The following is a 19,982-nucleotide window of genomic DNA, read 5'->3' on the forward strand; positions in this document are numbered from 1 at the left end:
ATAAAAAAATTATTATATAGTAAAAGTATAAAATATAAAACTTTTAAAATAATATAGTCAATAATAAAATTGTATGAATTAAATAAACATTAAATTACTTCACGACCTATGCATAAATGGAAAATAAATAAACTCAAATGTATGTTAATAAAATTAATAAAAAACGTAAATTTGAACGGAAGGCAAATGTTAGCAGTGGTATTATAAACTGTTAATAAGAAAACTGTTAATTGAGCTGGTTAATTTAACAAAAAACTGATTAAGACGCAAAAATTTCGAATCCATTATAAAAAAATCAAAAAAATTAATGAATTAGAAATTAAAAAAATTAGCGAAAATTTCACAAACAAAAATAAGCTCAATACCCTGCCATCAAATCTTCCATAAGCTTTCACGACAACTTTTACCAAAATCGCAATCACCAACGATACGAAACCGTAATACAAAACCGACAATCCGTTTTTAGTTAAAGTTACCTGGGTATCCATGTTCGTTATTAACTAATACAAAAACTCCGGTCGATTTTACAGAAAAAAATTAACTAAGCACTGTGTGTGTGGTTCTGTGTGGTTCACTGCGGCAACTAGTTTCTTCGAACTGTGCCTGTGGTTCTGGCTTGTCTTGCCCCAACTCTCTTTAACTCTTTACTATTTCAAAATTAGCAATTTACTGAATGCGTTTGGGAGTATGTACGTTGGCTGTATTTATAGCTCGATCTTAGGCTTGGTCTCGTCGAGTGTCGTTTCTTCGTCACCCCATGTGCTGTGCTCGTCTTGTTTGGCGAGACGATCGTATACAGGATGTCACACACATATGCACTTATGCTGCATGCACATTCTGATAATCGATGTCTGTAGGTCTGAATCATTAGAACTTTAAAAAAATCGACAACAATTAACTCTAAAAATGGAACCCATAGTGAATATTTTCGTACCATCGTGGAACGATGACTTACAAGAATGTAAGAATTCCCAAAAAGTAATTTATTTATTCGTCTAGTTCTTATTTAAGTTCATTTACAAATTTGTGATATAAAAGACCCAGACTCTTGTTTTTATATTTGCAATTTCTAGTAATTTCTTCATTCATTTTTTCTTTTTTCTCAATAATAAGCATATTTTTTTGTATTCTGCTTCTACTCTCACAAAGAAGACGTTTCTTATTGCTCTTACCATCTTGTACTTTTATTAAGCCAAAAATGTGGTCTTTTGTTTATCCTCTTGTTTGATAACCGGGTTAAATCATGGTAAATTAGATATAAAATAATCAGTAATCAGATAATCAGTAGGATACGATTGCAAAATGACTGAAATAACCCTGCTGGAAATATTATGTTAAAAATGCTAAAATCAATTATTGTAACGAAGAAATTAATACCAAAAAGAGTTGGACAAGAATAAAAAACGAATAAATTCTATACTAAGAACTAAAAGTATCAGACTAAAAATATAAAGAGTAGATTAATTTTTTTCGAAAGTCGTCTGTTAGGGGATGGGTTTAGGGCATATATAAAAATGACGAAAGGTAAAATTGGTCTTAGAGAAATCTAGCGCAAACCAACAGTGAGACCTCGAAAATATGAAGTCATAAACAGATAAAACGGAGTCGACAGAATTCTTGAACGCAACGGAAGCCTTTAAACTGTTTTACCCAGCAAATTACTAGCAATTTATACGTTTGTGGATCGACTACGTCCTTCTCATTCGCGGTTATTTGCGACTTTGGTTATTTTTGCCGACAATTTTCTATTCACCCTGTCTCTAACATCATCTTCCTCTGGTTCGTCGTGCAGCTGGTTCGATTCGGTTTTTATTACGACTGCGCCACAATTCTTGCTCTTTACTCCTAAAATATTCTTAGGATTTTTCGCTCGAAACTCTAAGCAATTCTTGGTCATTCTATGTAAGAGAAATTTTGAGGTCGTTTGTCTTCTCAGGCCGGAATAGCTCAAAACAATTTCTTTACCCACATCGCTACTTTTAGTCTGTAAAGATCCTAGATATATGATGGTGTCCCCACCTGCTAAAGACCCTTGACTTTTTCAATTGCAAATGTAATATGGTTCTTCCTTGGACCAACAGGAACCATGAAAGTTTTAAGACTAGGACTTTTTCTTAAGAATTACTGCAGAGACAAATAGACAGGCAACGACAAGATTTCAAAAGCAACTGATGGGTCATTTAAAGATTTAAAAACTATTAAAACAAAAAAAGAACTAATAAAAATAAAAAAAAAATGTAGGGAAACGTCGTTAACAAAACGTGATATAAAAATAGAATAAAATGTATACGATGTACCTATTTAATTTTAAGAATTACGGAAGTAGCAATTAATGATTTAAGATCTTTATTTTTAAGCTTCAAGCCCATTTTAGCTAAATATATAAATAATAAACTACCATTTTTTATTTAACTACTACATTTTTTCTATTTTCTGGGCTCCTTTTGACATGTCTCTTTATCTTCCCGTATCTAATTTGTGTGTTACACTCATGCTTAATTTGCTCTGATTTTACAAATTTTTTAATGGTCTGTTATTTTTAATTTTTAATATAATTTCATATTCTACGAAGCAGTAAACGCTTCGTGCATTTGGAAAATCAAAATCCTTACGCTCAACATTCGGACAGCGTTCATTTCTCCGTTGCTGATAATAGATTATTCTATTAATCCATGTCCTCTGTGTAAAGGTTTCGATTAAAACTTTTATGAAAAATTTATATTCACATTTCATTTGTGCAATGTAAAATGGAAAAAGAAAAAATAATGAAAAGAGTTATGATGAAACAAATTATACATTCTTTAAATGTATCATAAAAACAGAACTATTTTCATTAAACAATAATTCTTGCTACTGTCTCCCATAATGTTAAAGAAGCTCTTACAGTACTTTTTAGATCCATCTAATTTGGAGTAATAGTACTTATTATACTTATATATAAATAAGTTTTTACTTTTTATGTAAATTTTCATTATTAGCTGTGAATTGAGGCTGTATTGTCATCCTTCTGGCGTTGTTGATGTCCATCGACTGCTTTGTGAGAGCCATTGACTTTCTCTCGGCATGTGAAGTTCCGCAGGGAGTAACCAACCATTCCCTAGCTTCCCATGAGACAAAGATGGGACCAGGAACAAAGAAAGAAAGAAGCCTAGGTCCTCCGAAAACCATGAAACTGGATAGCTTTTTTTTCTCTTTTCTGAAGCCGCCTGTTTTACACGGTTAAGTTAATTAGTTGTCATAGGCTATATTTCCGAAAACTAAGAGAAACTACTAAAAAATATTATTATAAAATATTTAAATAGTAATTAATACTAAAAAATAGTCATAAAAACTGCGACGAAGACCAGTAAATACAGAAAGAGTCCGTGGGACAGCAAGAAAAAGCAACCAAACGATTCCTTTATCTACAATGCGTATTAATTCGGTGATTGTTTTCAAATTATTTCAGTATTATAGTTTTAATTGTTAAATCTAAATTATTTATTCTAATTTCACACTAAGAATCAAAATTATTTACTTATTTGTTTCCAATTTCTTTTATTTATAAATTTAAACCACTTTCTTCTAACAAACTGTCTTTTAGAGAGTATGACTTTTTCTTATCTGAATTATTTGCCTAGGCATTGCAAATTGAATGCCGCATACGCATTCTTGCAATTGCTTTTTAGACGAAGTTCATAAATTCTTCAACACATTTTTGACGTCCTCTGGAGCTTTGCTTTCAAGATTTATTGAATGGTTTGCGGCGTAATTGTACGAGGTTAGTTCAATTGAATTCAGACTGTAATCTTCGTAAATTTTAATGTTGGAAATGCGTTTATAAATAATTATACATAAATAGAACTTTAAATAGAAATTATTCGCCAACATCAACAGTACCGAAAGAGAACATTGTATTTATTTTTTAATTTACATAACATATATGTTCAAAGTATGCCCCATTGAGTCGCAAACAAACTTGATAATGATCCTGCAGATTATCCAACATATTTGTAAAGAGTAGTTGTTCCAGTTGTTGAAAACAGGTTATTTTTTTTGTCGTACTTCTCAATATCTGTTGCCGGAACTTCTGACTTAAATTCTGATTTCTTTAGCATGCTCCAAATTTATGCATCAGGTTTTATCAGACAATGTCAGTTGAGCTGTGTACTCAAAGCCTTTTCCGCGGGAAATTATTTTGTTTTCAAAATGTTCGTGAAGTAAAGCTAGGAAGCGTATAGCTGCACGGCTCGTTGCGCCATCCACTACTTGTGCATTTACAGATTGCGTGCACGGCAAATCGTAAATCTCTAACAAAAGGTGTAATAAAGTTTTCTGGAACGCTTTTGGTTAAGGGTAACTGGATTCTCGTTCTATTTTTCAACCAAATAAAGACCAATAATCGCATCGTAGACACAGCACACCAAATGGTGTCTCAAAGCATAAGGGATAAAATCGTGGTCGAACTTCGTCGGAAATTCGACGGTCTATTAGTTCTTCTAGTGCTTCTTTGAGAAAGTGGTTACCATCATCATCATCATCATCATCAATGGTGCTACACTCTTCGTGAGTCTTTGCTGCGTTTACTATTGCCTTCCATGTTTGCCGGTTCTGTGCTAGTAATTCCCATTGTCGCACTCCCATTTTCTCTAGATCTTCTTTGACTTGCAAGGGCCATATATCATTCGAAGAATTTTACGCTCCCACACCAGCAATTTATTTATTTCTCTTTTTGTTAGCGTCCATGTTTCGCTTCAATACGCGACTGCTGGTCGTATTATGGTCTTATATATCCGGATTTTTGTACCTCGTGAAAGAAGTTTTGACTTCATTAGATGTTGCATTGCAAAGAAAGATCTGTTTCCTGCCATTATTCTTGTTTCAACTTCTCGCTCTAATTTGTTGTCATTTGTGATTGTTGCTCCTAGATATTTAAATTCTTTAACCACTTCGAAGTTGTGATCATTTATAGTAATGTTTTGCCTTATTCGCCGTCGTTCTTGTTTTGAGACGACCATGTATTTTGTTTTGTCTTCTTTTATTTTTAGACCGATGTTTAATGCAGCTTCTTCAAAGTTCGAGAAAATATCCTTAATTTCTAATGTTGATTGTGCTACTGCGTCTACGTCATCGGCAAAGGCGAGTATGATTTTTGCTCCCCGAGCAGTTGTCTGGTTTGATTTTTGGATATATTTTTCGCATGACATATTCTAAGGCCAGGTTAAACAACAATGGCGATAACGGATCTCCCTGTCTCAGTCCAGAATTTACGCAGAAAGCATTTGATATTTTATAAGTGGTTACCATAGACGCTCTAAAATTTCAGTTCTTTTTTGATATTTTCTTTAAATTGTTATATTACTGATGTTATTGTCTCTCTAAAATATGGAAATAGGGACAACAGATGGAGACATTAAACCATGGTTAGGGAAAACACTGAAAATGTCGTCTAGTAACCAGAATTGACAGCAAAAGAAATCGTTTTCAGAATTGACAAAAAGAGACATGAGAAAATAAGAATCGCTAGAAAAAGAAATACAAAATATATCGAAGAATAATGATTAATACGGTATGGACATGCACACAGAGCCAGTGCCTCGTAGAAGTGAGAAATCGACCTAGAAGATCCTGGAATTTAAACTTATTTCTATTTAAATTTTTCTTCATGAACTCTGCATTCTTCAATGTCACCTTTAATCCAGTTCTTTTAACATTATTATTATTTCTTACTTATTCTTATATTTACAAGGATTTCCACAGTTTTCACTGTATTCCTTCCCTCAACCGTTTTCTGCAATTTTTCCTGTTTAGCCAGTCCCCTTCCTGTAGGTTTCTTCTACTCATTGCTTCGTCCACCTCATCTCTGAAAGATCTTCGGGGTCTGCCTCTCTTTCTTCTTCCTATCGGGCTCCACTCTGTTATTCTATTTATCCACCGATTTTGGTCTGCTCTTCTGACATGTCCGTACCAGGTTAACCTCTTCTGTTCGATGTAGTCTATTATGTCTACTTATTCTTCGCTATTACAATAATAGTATCGGCCTATTTAAGGCTGTTGCGTTTATATTTTAATTCTCATGTTTCCATTTTAACTGTATCCTTCATATTGATTGCTTTAGTTGGAGCTGTCTCTTATTTATATATTTTTACTATTTTTATAAATTTATAGATATTTTGTCGAGAGTTAGTAGTATTAATAAATTGAAAGATAAACTGTTTCATCCGATGCTTGAAAAAGACGTAGGGTATTGAGAAAAGAAAGAAATAAAGAAACAAAGTTTATACCTACGTCTGAAAGAATGTTACAAATCGGTTTTTTTTAGATCAAATTTAATTTTATTTTACAATCCTTACAAAGTCCTTACGAAGTGGTCCATGTCAGTTTAAATATTTAAGGTCGGGTCAAGTACACATCTGCAATAGCATCTTCTATCTAAGTGCTAATTCTTAAAGTGCATCTCATACTATTTACTTTTGTGTCATCGGCATCAGCTAGAAGGCCATTAACCTTAATATTTCATATTTATTGTTAGACGAAAAAGTCGCTAACAAAACAACATAAGGCGACAGAGAAATTTGCGGACTGTGTACTCAGTACTCGGTTACCACTAGCCTATATTGATTAATTCAGTTTTAATGGCCGTACTGTTATATTGACAAACATTAAGAAAAAATTCCTACACGAAAACTAGCTTGATGTTTAATGTAATTAAAATGCTATTACTTCGGTGAAAATAACTACAGGCATACAAACATAACCTTTAAATTTAAAAAGCTTTCCTCGGAATAAAACTACGTTTAATTTTTATGTTTTTTGTACTACGTTTTCTCTGTACTTCAATTGAAATTAATATAATAACCATATTTATAAGAATCAATCTAAGAGCTCCATACCAGAACACCAGAAAATGACGATTGAGTGTAACTATATACTTAGATATACCTATTATCAATCTGCATATAGAAAAATTATACTGTACTAATTGGCAATTAAATATAATCATTCTTAAGATCAAGGTATGTGTCAAATGAAGACCTTCAATTAGGGAATTAATTTACATATTTCCACCAATTTTGCTAATAAGAAATCTTGAGATAAATAAATCAGTTCACTAACTACAAAATCACTAACCTAAAAAAATAATAACTATAAATTTGCATTCACTTACCGTATAAATTGCATAATTCTTTTAAAATCTATCTTAGCTAACTTTTTAAAATGTCTCTTTGAAGTTGTTTAAACATCTTCAATTTTTTATTGAGTACCTAGCATTTGAAATAATGACATCTTTTATAATGAAATTAAATGTTAAGTTACTCATTTAAGGCAAGGTGATTGTTTCACCCTTATGATACTACTACTGTGATGATACCCTTAACTCTTAACTATCAAAAATTAAAAGAAGCTATTTGGATAAAATCAAAAGGAGCATTTTGTTTCATTTAAAAAAAGTTAGTTATACTCGATTCGCTGATCCCAGTTCCAACTATCTAGTAATTTAGTAATTATCTTTTGCTACGTTAGCACATGTCCTAATAGCCTATATTAGCCAATATTAATTGTAACATTTAGGTTAGTATTGACAAATGGAAAGTTTTAATGAAAATTAATTAATATATACTCCCACTATTTATGATTATTCTTCTTTTTTCAATGAAAGAAGTCTGCAACTGTAAGTTTATTTGAGCTATTAATAATGAGAGGTACGAATTTTTGAGTTGTATGTTTCTCCTACAATGAATCTGTTAAAACATAGAAAAGACTATAGGTCTGTTTTTAAAAGAATTTCCTTAGATATTATGAAATTGGCAAAGTTGACTTTATACTCACTATTTTCGATTATCTCAGCAATCGCTCACTAGCAAAATTGGAGGATACGCCTAAATTAATCTATAAATTGGTGGTTTTCATTTGCAACGTACATTAACATTGTGTGACGATGACGCTTATTTTACTATACACACACATCAAAATAATCTAGGGGACACTTACATTAATAGCTGTAAATCAATGTTAGCTGCAAATACAAAAATAAATTTGTTTTTAATCTTTTTTGTTGTTTTGTCGATTATTGTACCAACTTGGAGGGTAATGCTGATAAGAATGGCTTTAAAAAAATTAACAAAACTTCAATATGTATTTTTTATCCATAAGATAAAAAGTAGTATTTCGTTATTGGTACTTGACTTTTGATGTCTATGTCTTGTTTTATTTAATTTTGCATTTGCCAATATGGGAAATACACCATATGTTAGCTATTGAGATAATTCTAAGAAAAAATGTTTATTTTATATTCGGAACATTTGTTTATAACTTTTTATTAAATATATTTGAAATAAATTATTTGCTGTACTATCGCATTTAATTTGTATCCCCTAGATTATTTTGATCTGTGTACCATCCGCTAAACATTTTTCAAACTGTTAATATCTTATGTGGAATGTACAGAGATTTTTTGAACTACCAACCATTTTTCTGAATGTATTTTCTTGTGGCATCTTAAAGTAATCACTATTTTAATGGGAATACGCCACAATTTAAAGCTTAAAATAAGTTTATTGACATTTCAATTTCCACTTCGGAAATAGTTCTCAAAATACAAACATTAATGTTACCTACCATTTGTTTACAAAAGCGTAACTGTATAAATGAATATTAAATACAGTTTCTTCTAAACGGGCATTGCTAAATGCCAAACTGTCTCTGTCCCAAGTTATTTAAAGTCGTGAACATGCATTTAAACATACACATTTTTACCTCACGATTTGTTTAAAATAAATTTTAATTTGGTAATTCTATTTCGGAACGTACTTTGAATTTCACAGTTGGTAATCTGCAACTGAAGTGCAAAACACAAAGGTGAAGTTCCAGCCCAACTGTAATGATATAGACAGCGTAATTAGTATTACTAAAATCAAAAAGGCTTCAAAATACTCAAATTACAATTGAACCACTGGTTCGTACATGAAATTTTGAATCGAAGTACTATTTTGTCCAATATAATAGAAAGGATTATCTTCGATTCAAAAATGTATGTTGACATATGAACCAGTCAGTAGTTTGATTGTAGTTTGAGTATTTTTAAGTTTTTTTTTTTATTTTGTTAAGATTACATTACTGGATTATTTTATTAACTTCACTCCATCCTAGAGGTGATGACTGAAGACCAGGAAAAAGTGAAATGCGAAGATGGCTGATTACCAACTGTAAAACTGCATACGTTCCGAATTAAAATTACCAACTTAAAATTCTCCAATACTAATGGTGGGATGATATAAAAAACAATAATACTTGTTTGCTTTGAGACAGGTTATACAAAAATACGACGAGAAGAAAAGAGAGCTACATATGGTGATCTTGAGAAGGAGTACGTCACAGTTCCTATACAAGAGCTATGAGTATCAGATACAAAATGAGTTCCTGAGAAGTATGTAAGGCTCGTGAAGGATATGTATGAAAGTTTTCCAATGGCAGTTGGTTTGCATAAAGGTTCTTCACTGAGTCCATACCTATTTAATCTTGTTATGGATGTACTGATAAAGAAGTTAATCGAGGGGGCTCCTTCTTCAATGCTTTTTGCGAATGATATCATGTTAGTGGAGGAGAGCAAAGAAATGTTAGAGAAGTTGGAGGGTTGGAGAAGAACTATTGAAAAGGGAGTAAGTTGCTCACAGGATAACGGCTGGTTGCTTTAAGTGGAAGCAGATGAGTGGGGTACTCTGTGATGAAAAAGTCAATAAACGGATGGAAGTAAAGATATACCAGAGTATGGTGAGGCCTGCGTTGGTGTACGGTGGTTAAACCTGTACAGCCTGTGGACTATAAAGAGGGTAAAGGAAACGAAAATGGAGGTATCTGAAATAAAAATGTTACTAAAGATATTGGGTAAGACTAGAAAGGACAAGATCAGGAACGATGTGATTAAGGAAAGAGCCGGATTGACAACAGTCTCAAAAAAATGGTTCAAAAACAAAGATTGCAATGATTTGGTCAAGTCAAACATAAAAATAAAAACTATGTAAGATAAAGGATAAAACTGTTAAAAATTGAGGGAAAAAAAGGTAGAGGAAAACCGAGGAAAAGATGAAAAGACTGTGTGGAAGAGGACTTAAAAAGAGAAAAGTTGAAAAGACAAGATTGACAGGAATAAGTGGCGAAGAAGAAGAAGAGTAATGGTGGGATAAATATTGATCGTAACACATCATCCTTAACAAACGCAAGTTATGCACACAAGATTTTTGGAATTCGTCAGAAAAACCACGAATAAATATACGTATATTAAGGCAATACTGAAATGTGGAAAACCAGTAGAGATAAAGCAAACGAGAAGTAAAAGAGCTGAAAAGTTTTATCAAAAAACAATTCTATTTATGGAAAACAATGAAAAAGGGTATTAAAAGTTTACGATTGATAAGGATTAGAACTTAATTAAATAAATTAAATTTAGAATGCCAAGTTAACTCAAAAAAAAAACTTAAAACTTGTGGAATTTAATTATTCAAATGATTCAAAATTTTACGTTTTCAAAATATTAAAAAGTAGTGATTTCGGATAAAAATAGACCTAAACAAAGAATTAATAAAAATAACCAATTTTGCTAAAGATAAGTACTTAATATTGGCCTTTTTATTATTGTTCGTTGTTTTTCATTTGTTTCAGTAAACAAAGACTGTTTAAAAGTGTTACTTTTTTGTTTTTATTGCTTTTTTTTACTTTATTAGTCCAAAAATAACGTCCAACTGTTTTGACAATCTTTTATGAGGCTTCATTAAACATAAAATGTGTACGCTTTAGTTACTTAAAAGGCTCAACATTAATTAATACTAACATTGTGAATTTTCGGACGAATACTGAATTTTGTAACACGTCGCAAAATGTAGTACACCCTGTATGAGTTCGTTCACCTTAACATCCCATCCTTTCGAAAAGAACAAAAAAATTCTAAACAATTCCATTCCAATCCACCTATCTATATATCTCTTGGTATCAGGCCGGTAGAAGACGTTGGCGATCTGATTGCCTACCGATGCGAAACCGCGAACTACAACGAGACAGGCCTACAGCCCTCCTTTTCTCTCTTGTGTCTCATCCTCATCTCGCGTGGGATCATCTATGTACTGAATGTCCCCGACCGTTATTTTCTAATTTTTCCATTTGGGATCCATAACTATTAAGACAATCTGGTCAAAGCAACGTTATTGACATTATCGACTGTTAAAGATGTAATCTCATAGAATAGATGAAAGCATGAGATCTCTAGAACTTGAATAATATGAAATACTTTAATTAAATGGCGAATATATTTGGGAATAAATACACTTTTATTTCTATTTAAATGGGAATAAGCCACAATTAAAGGTTAAAGTACGTTTATTGACGTTTCAATTTCCACTTCGGAATACACAAAATACACTTTTGTAAGAAATTTATCATATTGGATTAGGTATACTACTAAGGCCAGGTTATAAAGTCACTGTTCACATTTACATTGGCATAACTGCCTACTGGCACCTAATCATTGGAAAATGTTATCTTTTTAATTGTTCTCATCCCCATGAGAACTTGTTTTTATGTAGACAGGATGTATATTTTTTAATGTGCCTCCAGTAAGTTGTCGTTCCATCGTTTTCGTGGTCTTTCCAATGATAGTCTTCCTATTGAGTAGCCGTCTTTCGCTTCTACTCTTCTCTTTCTTACCCAGTCCTTGATATTATCCACTTTGCAATCTCCGTTGTATATCTCTACTTTTAGCTGTCCCGTACTGTCTTACCATCCATTTTTCTAAGTGTTCATCTCTGATGTTTCTAGAGTTCTTTTAGTTCTCTTTGTTTGTTCTGTCTGTTTTTCACGTCCTGGTTCTGCCGCATATGTCATTATTGGTCTAATGATATTTTGTAAATTAGGCCTTTCCTTTCTATGCCGATATATTTATTTCTCCATATTGTTTCATTCAGGTATCCTGGTGGTTCTGTTTGCTCTATTCACTTGGATCTTTCACTTATTTATCGAGCAAATCTTTATTGGAGAAATTATCAGGTTAAATTTTCTGGCGGTTATACTAAATGGGTGCAGGATACGTTGGAAATCATCTTTACTTTGAGACATAGTATTGCGTCCTCTGCGTAGCAGATTATTTTAAGTTGTTTTTCTCCCATTTGGTATCCTTTTTCATTCTTATCTTTTTTAATTTTATCAATGGTCAGGTTGAACAATATAGGGCTCAGGAAATCCCCCTATTTTATCCCATTACCAGTTTCAATTGGATCAGTTAATCTTTCTTCTACTTTTAGTTGTATTAATTATTCCTAGAGGATATCTCTCTTGCATATAATAAGTGGAAAGCGTTCTTTAATTTAACCCTGTCAAATGCATTCTTAAGGTCCAGGAAACAAAAATATGCCGGTTTGTTGTAGTGATTTTTCTTGCACTTGCCTCACTATGTGAATGATCTTCCCAATCTTGTTGTTCTTCTGCTAGTATTAAAATTTCATTCTGTTTATTTGTTATCACCTTGGTTGTTAATTTTAGTGCTGTGGTTAATAGGTTGATTCCTCTATAGTTATCTTCATTATTGTAGTGTTGTTTTGTTCTATTATTTTTTGGATTAATGTTAGTTGTTTGGTCAGATCTAGTCCTACGTACTTTAGGAGTTCGTTTGGTATCCTTGCCCTCTCCTGGTGATTTTCTATTTTTTAATTTCTTTAAGGCTTCCTGTAGCTCTTTCTCCTCAAAGTTTATTTCTTCGTTTGTCGTCACTTCTGGTGTTGATGTTTCATTATCGTTACCTTCAGCAAATAGGAATTGAAAGTAGTGGGCCCATGTTGCCTTCTTAATGTGTCTCGGTTGTATTAGTTCGTGCATTTCTTTTCTTTGTCTTCTGATCATTCTCCATATTTCTCTTTGTGTTTATAGAAGTTCTGTTCCATCTGTTTTGAGAAGCTCTCCCAGTGTTCTCTTTATATTTTTCTGACTAAAGTATTAGTTTAATATCGGATTCGTTTATTGTGGTTGTATGCCTGTTGTGTTGGTTGTGTTCTGTATTGCAAAAAGGCTTTCTTCTCTTATTCAGATTTCGTCTTTGCTTTCAAACTTCAAAATATTTTAATACCTTATTTTATAGCAAAATTGTGGCTTATTACTATTAAAAATAAATAGTAAATTCTATTAAGATGCCATAATAAAATAGCTTCAGAACAATAATAAAAATGAAAGGATATAAAATGGGAGATAACAAGATATATGAAGTAATCAGTCAAGGCACGAAATTCAAATATTTAGATATAGAAATATCTATAAGGTGTGTAGTCTTTCGCGGCTTATCCTACAATCCCTGGTTGGGATTTGTTTGTTCTTGACGTTTTGTTTACTAATGCGGCGGACATTATCAAAGACGATGCGTGAACGGTCGTAGACGTGACCTCCTATTGTTCCAGTCCATCACTGAGTCACATCTAAGTCCACGATAGAAGGTCACGTATACGCCTGCTCCCGCATCGGGAGAATGAGAAAATGCTCAAATAACAAAAGTTATATAACGCCGATGTGTGCTTCCGTCCCAGGGGTAGTTGCCACCTCTTCTCGGGGATGGAAATTCTTTTGCTCAAAATAATCACGGGAATCGATAGAGAATTAATTTCTAAGCAACCTTTGTTCTATAGAATTTTTTTCAGAAAGTCAATACTATTTGAGCTATTTATGGTTGAAAACAGCGAATTTTAATTGAAAAAAGTCCCTTTGTTAAACGGTTTTTCTTGAATAACTAAAAAAAAACGTGTCTTTTGAACAGTATGCAAAACAAAAATGAAGCTTATAAAAGAATAATGAGATTCATTTTTTACAATTTATTCTAGATACAATACAAAGTGAGATATAGTCGGTGAAAGGAGATATTTGTTTCAATGTACTCAACGTTAAATTGTAAGAAAAGAGTTAATTTTTCGAGGGTACTGATTTATAAAGATTTTTAAAGTCCATGAAAAGACCTTTAAAATGAGCACTACAAAAAGTCATTTGCATGTAAACTGACGAAGTTACAGCTCGTTAAAGATGGACTCTTCGAATATTTTAAGGAAAAAAGGCAATATAATTAACCTATATCCTAATATCCACCAGAATTAAAATTAATCGTTTTGCTTCTAATTTACAATTTATTTTAGTGTTCTTCATTAGATCCAGGAGTTTGACTGGTTTAAAAAGCATTATTTTTGAAAAAATGTATATTAAATTGTATCGTCTATATTAAAAATTTCTAAGCAATTGTTCTTTTTTCGAAATTACTTAAAAATTATAACATATACGTGAAAAATGATACATTATAAAAAAAGTTCTATTTTCATTAAATATTCTCGTGTAAACTTCTGTACCCTAAAAAACAATAGAGATATTATCGATTAAAACGTATGTCTTGGTGTGCACACCCCCTGTCTCGAAAGCATCAAACCTTAATAATTCAAAATCGAAGGGTATTTTGGCTTCCTAGTGAACCTAGCTTGTAGCCCTTAAAATTACCTTTCAAATGGCTATGTATACATATCAAAGCTTGAAAATTAACGGACTTAAAGAAAAACCAATGATATTTTTGGTATTAGCATAGGGCATAGTTTCTAAGCTAAAAGCTTCTTTTAAAAAAGTGGCAACCAAATAAAATATTGTTTCAATATAATATAATAATATTATAATAATATTATTATAATATTATAGTTGGGAACAAATCTTTATTAATTTAAATACATAAGTTTAGAATTTTAATGTGTAAACAACTATTTTTAACTTTGAAGTCGTCTTTAGGGGTAATTTCTAGGGGTTAAAAACTTAAAACTAATGAATCATCATTTCACAAGCGATAAATGCATTGTTGTTAATTTTAAATCGTAAGTAAGGCATTTTTTATTATAAAAAATTATTTTTTAACATTATTTATGTCATAAGCTGTAGTTTCTAAGGGTTGAAAATTTATATTAAAGTATAAATTATCATTGAATATGTTTATTTTACTACTAAACTAATCAAATTTTAATGCATAAAATGCTTAAATACGTGTTTTACTGTTTTTCCACTTCCACAGTAGTTTTATCTACTTAAAACCAAAAAGCACACTTCGACCATATATAACTTTTGCAAAGACAAGCTTAAATCCAAATTTTCAGCTAAATCCATGCTGTCCTACAGAATTGGGAGGTGAAGTTCTATTTTCCTTCCGAGTTACTGTACAATCCTCGATAAAGATGTACTTTTAGAAATATCAAATTTTCTTTCGATATGGAAGAGAATAAACAAAAAGAGCAGCAAAAATGGCAGTACATCTAAACAATACAACATGGAAAAACAAAACATCAGTTATAAAACTTATAACTTATAACATGACATATAATGCAGAAAAGAGACCATAAACATCAAAACCCAAAAAAACTGCGACAGCCTACAACAGAAATGGCATACATAAATTTCCAAGTTATTAACGAATGGGAATGCAGAAAATGCAATATTAATATCAAACAATAATAACTGTATGCAATTTAATTTCAGTAAAAATTTAAATTGTACATTGTATACTGTAGGTAATTGTACATAATATTAAAATAATCAAACGACATTGTTGTTGAGAAATTAATGATACATACTGTAAACAAACAAAAATGATTCAACAAATATATCTAAACTGTATTTTAACGACATTATCAACACATAAAGAATTGTTTCCCTATCGAAATCATTTATTACCTTGAACTGATATTATAACAGTTGTAAGTCACCTTATTATAATAAACAGCAACAATCTCCTAAACAGTGAGTAACTTCCAACGATAAATTTAGAACGACATTCTCATACTCATTAAGGTAAAAAATCCTCTAACATAAAAAGGGTCGTAAACAAATATATCGATATCTTTCGACCGTAGCGAGATATCAGGAATATCGAATTTCTACGGAGATATCGAATTCGCTTTGAATGACGAGCAGCATTCGCAAAGACACGAGCACTAGAGAGTCGGTGTCAATGAAAGCTTTTTAACTTTTCTGGTTATGAGATCTACGATCTAGAAAAAGGTAATATTTGCAAATAGAGTGAGACAAACGAAGTAAAATTACTATATTGGGAAATTTTGTTACTGGAACCTTTCAGATTACTGTTTCGACTAAATTGTTTTTTCACCTGATGGCTTTTCAAGTTAAAAGTCGAATATGCTGTATGTAATTTTAATAAATTACTTCTTTTGTCGTAAAGCAGCCAATTAGCTTATTGTACATGTACATCTGGAACCCTGTACTAATTTGTACAGGTTTAGTGGATAGGTATAGTCACTTGGTAGTCTCCAAAAAGTGTTTGCGCCTGCGATCTTCTTCTTAGGGTGCCTGTCCGTTCCGAATGTTGGCGATCATTTTGGCTATGATGACTTTATTGGTTGCTATACGAAATAGCTGTGTTGAGGTCTTTCTATACCATGCTCTCAGGTTAGCAAGCCAGGATATTCTTCTTCGTCCTGAGACCCTTTTTCCTTAAATTTTACCTTGCAAAATGCATTGGAGTAGCTCGTATCTGCCTTGATTTCTCATTATATGTCCCAAGTACTGCAGCTTACGGCCCTTCACGATGTTGATCAAATCCGCAGTTGTGTTTATCCTCTGTAGTGCTTGTTCATTGGTGACTTTGTCTGTCCATGGCATGGTATCTTCAGGATCCTGCGATCTAACCAGATTTAATGTGCTTGACCAGGTATATTTTCCCAATGAGAGTTATGTTGTGTTCGGATCCAGGCTTTTCCGGTCGCGGAAGGTGCTTTGTTGGTACTGCTACGGCCGACCCTAGACCGTATTTTGCAGCTGATCACCTTCTGTACTCTGTGTATTCCCTGATGACCTTGAACCCATACCAATGTTCAATGTATGCATGTCCCGCCAGTTTGTCCAGTTCATGTCTGCATTCTCACACTAGTCTAAGCCACCTTAGGGCTTCCAAGAGCCCCCACGACTGTTTGACTATCTGGGCTTATATTGATTCGCTTCAGTTCGAAAGCCCTCATGTCAATTTATCTTGCACAATGCAAGATTGCCCAAATCTTCGCCTGAAATACAGTCAAACAAATCATGGTGTGTTTTTAACGATACATGTCCAACTTATTTAAAATTTCGTACAATGATGAAATTTACAAAAGTATTATCGCTTTGTTAGACAGTAGTCCAAACGGGGAATTGTTAACTTGTTCAAAGATCAAAATGTTAACCTATAGTTCAATTCGGGAAGTGAACCTAAAGATAGTTCAAAGGAAGATGAGATAAGTCTTGACCAAATTGCGTTTCACTGTGTATCGTGATCCACTATCAATTTTTAGATTAGCTTTTAAGTTGTTAATTTAATTAATTAAACAAATTTAATTTACTATAAGTTTGTAAAAAACTTCGTTAGTAAAATTGGTGAAAGCAATCCTCTCAACAGTCAAGAGTGTAAGGTCTTGAACAGAGAGGAGTGCAGAACGGAGTATCAAGAATATTCCAGACACAGATGTCCTATCTGTGTCTGGAATATTTTTGATACTCGACAGGAGATAGCCCATCATGCCTTCCTTTCAACATTGCCCTAGAAAAAACTATTGGAGAATCTAGAATAACCACAAGAGGAACATTATTAATAGAAATGTAAAAATACTAGTGTACACCGACTATATCGACAACATAGCAAGAAGGCGGACCTAGTCTAATCTTCCACGGCATTAGAAGAAGTAAGAAAAAGAATGAGGCTACAGGTTAATACTAGTAAAACGAAGTACATAAAAGTGATTAAAATTATTTACAAGTAGCCCAACCAGTAAAAGCGTTCATATACTAGGCTAATAAATTAACCAGAATAATACAGTTAAGTGCACAAATTAACAGACGACTATATCTGGCAAATTGAGCATATTTTGGAATAAAGAAATTTTGAACAACAAGCATAGATAGATACGTAGATTCAATGAGGTGGCTTTTGTCTATTCCACTGCGACCTTTTCAGATCTATTGTGATCCTGTAGCCCTATATTACATTCTCTAGCCTCACCCTTGTTAAAAGGTCTAATAACTTTGAGACTGAACCTTCCATGTAGCTCTTTACCCGTGGAATTTCTTCGATTCGTGTAAATAACCGCACATTCACCAGACTGTCACACTGACATGAAATATGCTCTGCTGTTTCTTCTTCTAGGTGACAGAATATAACGGCTTTGACTGTTTTCCTGTCTTTGTTACAAAAGAATGAAAATTACAACACACAGCACAGTTACAAAAAGAATGAAAATATTAATAAAAAAACCTCTGACGTCTTTATGAAGGCGTACAAAGAAACATACTAAGGAGCAGGCGATATAATTTTAAACTTAACCCCCTTTATAGTGAACCTGATATTGCTAGGCCACAAGCGGCGGTGGATATGCCCCATAGAGGGAATGAACCAGATGGAGCCACCGAAACACAATTATAACCCAATAACTGATGGAGTGTGAAAGAGAAACAAGTCTAGAGCACGGTTTAAGGACCAGGTGGAAGAAGAGTGTTAAGAGTACGAAATTGGAAAATCAAGGCGAAGAATAGGAAGGAATGGAAGCTGATCCTGTAGCAGGCCAAGAGCCACTATGGTAGAGCGAATGATGATAATGATAAAATTTCATTATTTCGCTTATTAAGCCTTCTATTTTTTTTTCTCAAAACTTGCGCTCATACTTAACATGATTAAAATAAATTATGTGAATAAACCTATTGTTCTAATAAAACTGTACATCTACCCAACAAAAAATTTAATATTCTATGATTTTTACAATAATTTTATTTATCATTAGGGATGTTAAATTCAATTTAAGTTACTATCACATACTCTAACCATAAAATTTGCAGGTTAGATTATATTAGTTTGGATCCTCAAGCTTCTAGATAACATGCACATGTACTTTCTGCTTGTATTATGTATAAAATATTAAGTATTAAAACTGCTTTCCCTGTGTTGATATTTTTGCCAGTTGAAAGACAAAAGAATTTTGATTTTATGTATGAGTAAACAGTGTAGTATAATAAAGAGAGTATTCGTCTCGAAGGTTGAAAGTTGCGCAAAAACCATGCAACTTTTCTTAAACGCCATGGCAAAAAAAAAAAAAATTAACAATAATGGGCTATTGTTACTCGATAACACTATGCTTTGAAATTTTGTTTATTGCTCACTGGAAATATTTAAGTAACTATGTAAGTAAAATTCTACACTAATCGATAAAGGTTATTCCTACTGTTATTCAAAATTTTAGATTAGAAATTTTGTATGAAAAACTGGCATAAAAAGAGATTTAGTGAAAACTAAAATTTTTAAGATTTAGGAACAATATATACAACCCATAGGGCTTGAAGTTACGTAGTCCATCATATTCGAGCACAAGGTTACAAAACATTTTACATAGAGCCAGTGTATCGATGATCAGAGAAATATTACAGATACATGGGTTAAATTTTTATTTTAACAAGACATTGGAAATATTGAATATTGTTACGATAAATATGACTCATATTTATCCTGTAAACATTTTATTATTCTAACAAGTATTTTCTAGTAGGTTCTCCTACGATAAAACCTGTCTGGGCTCCACGCTAATTCGAGAAGGGTCAAGCAAGGGTCCGCTTCCAGGGGACTCCAGAATAACGGATATTTAATATATATATATATATATATATATATATATATATATATATATATATATATATATATATATATATATATATATAGAGGATTTTATTGTAAACACGTTAGTCTAAATAGTTGTATCGAGTTTGAATTGTAACGCTGAAATGTAGTATATAAATTAGAATCGTATAAATAGTGTAAATGTAAAATAAATTAGTGTAAATAAATTATTGTAAGACTTTATATAAATTAAATAAAGACTCTAATAAACTAAGTGTTAGAACATTTTTATAATAAATAAAGACAATAAATTACATTAATAATAATAGTTCAATATTTACTTTTTAATACAATATCAACTTCTGAT

At 32.2% G+C, this 19,982-nt stretch overlaps 1 protein-coding gene across 7 annotated transcripts in view; it reads right to left on the minus strand.

Annotated features, from left to right (window-relative positions):
* The window catches only part of LOC140437332 (uncharacterized), a 358,898-nt gene that overhangs the window by 34,425 nt on the left and 304,491 nt on the right, over positions 1 to 19,982 (minus strand). Inside the window, exon 1 of one of the 7 annotated variants that reach the window (XM_072526805.1) lies at positions 366 to 695. The exons of 5 other annotated variants lie outside the window; for them this stretch is intronic. In XM_072526805.1, coding sequence (XP_072382906.1) covers positions 366 to 488 — 123 coding nt within the window. In that variant the 5' untranslated portion in view covers positions 489 to 695. Of the gene's footprint in view, positions 1 to 365; positions 696 to 19,982 lie in introns of those variants that run through there. One more of the 7 variants, XM_072526806.1, reaches the window with a different exon arrangement.

The sequence above is a fragment of the Diabrotica undecimpunctata genome, chromosome 3 (assembly GCF_040954645.1).
Source record: "Diabrotica undecimpunctata isolate CICGRU chromosome 3, icDiaUnde3, whole genome shotgun sequence".
Taxonomy (NCBI): Eukaryota; Metazoa; Arthropoda; class Insecta; order Coleoptera; family Chrysomelidae; genus Diabrotica; species Diabrotica undecimpunctata.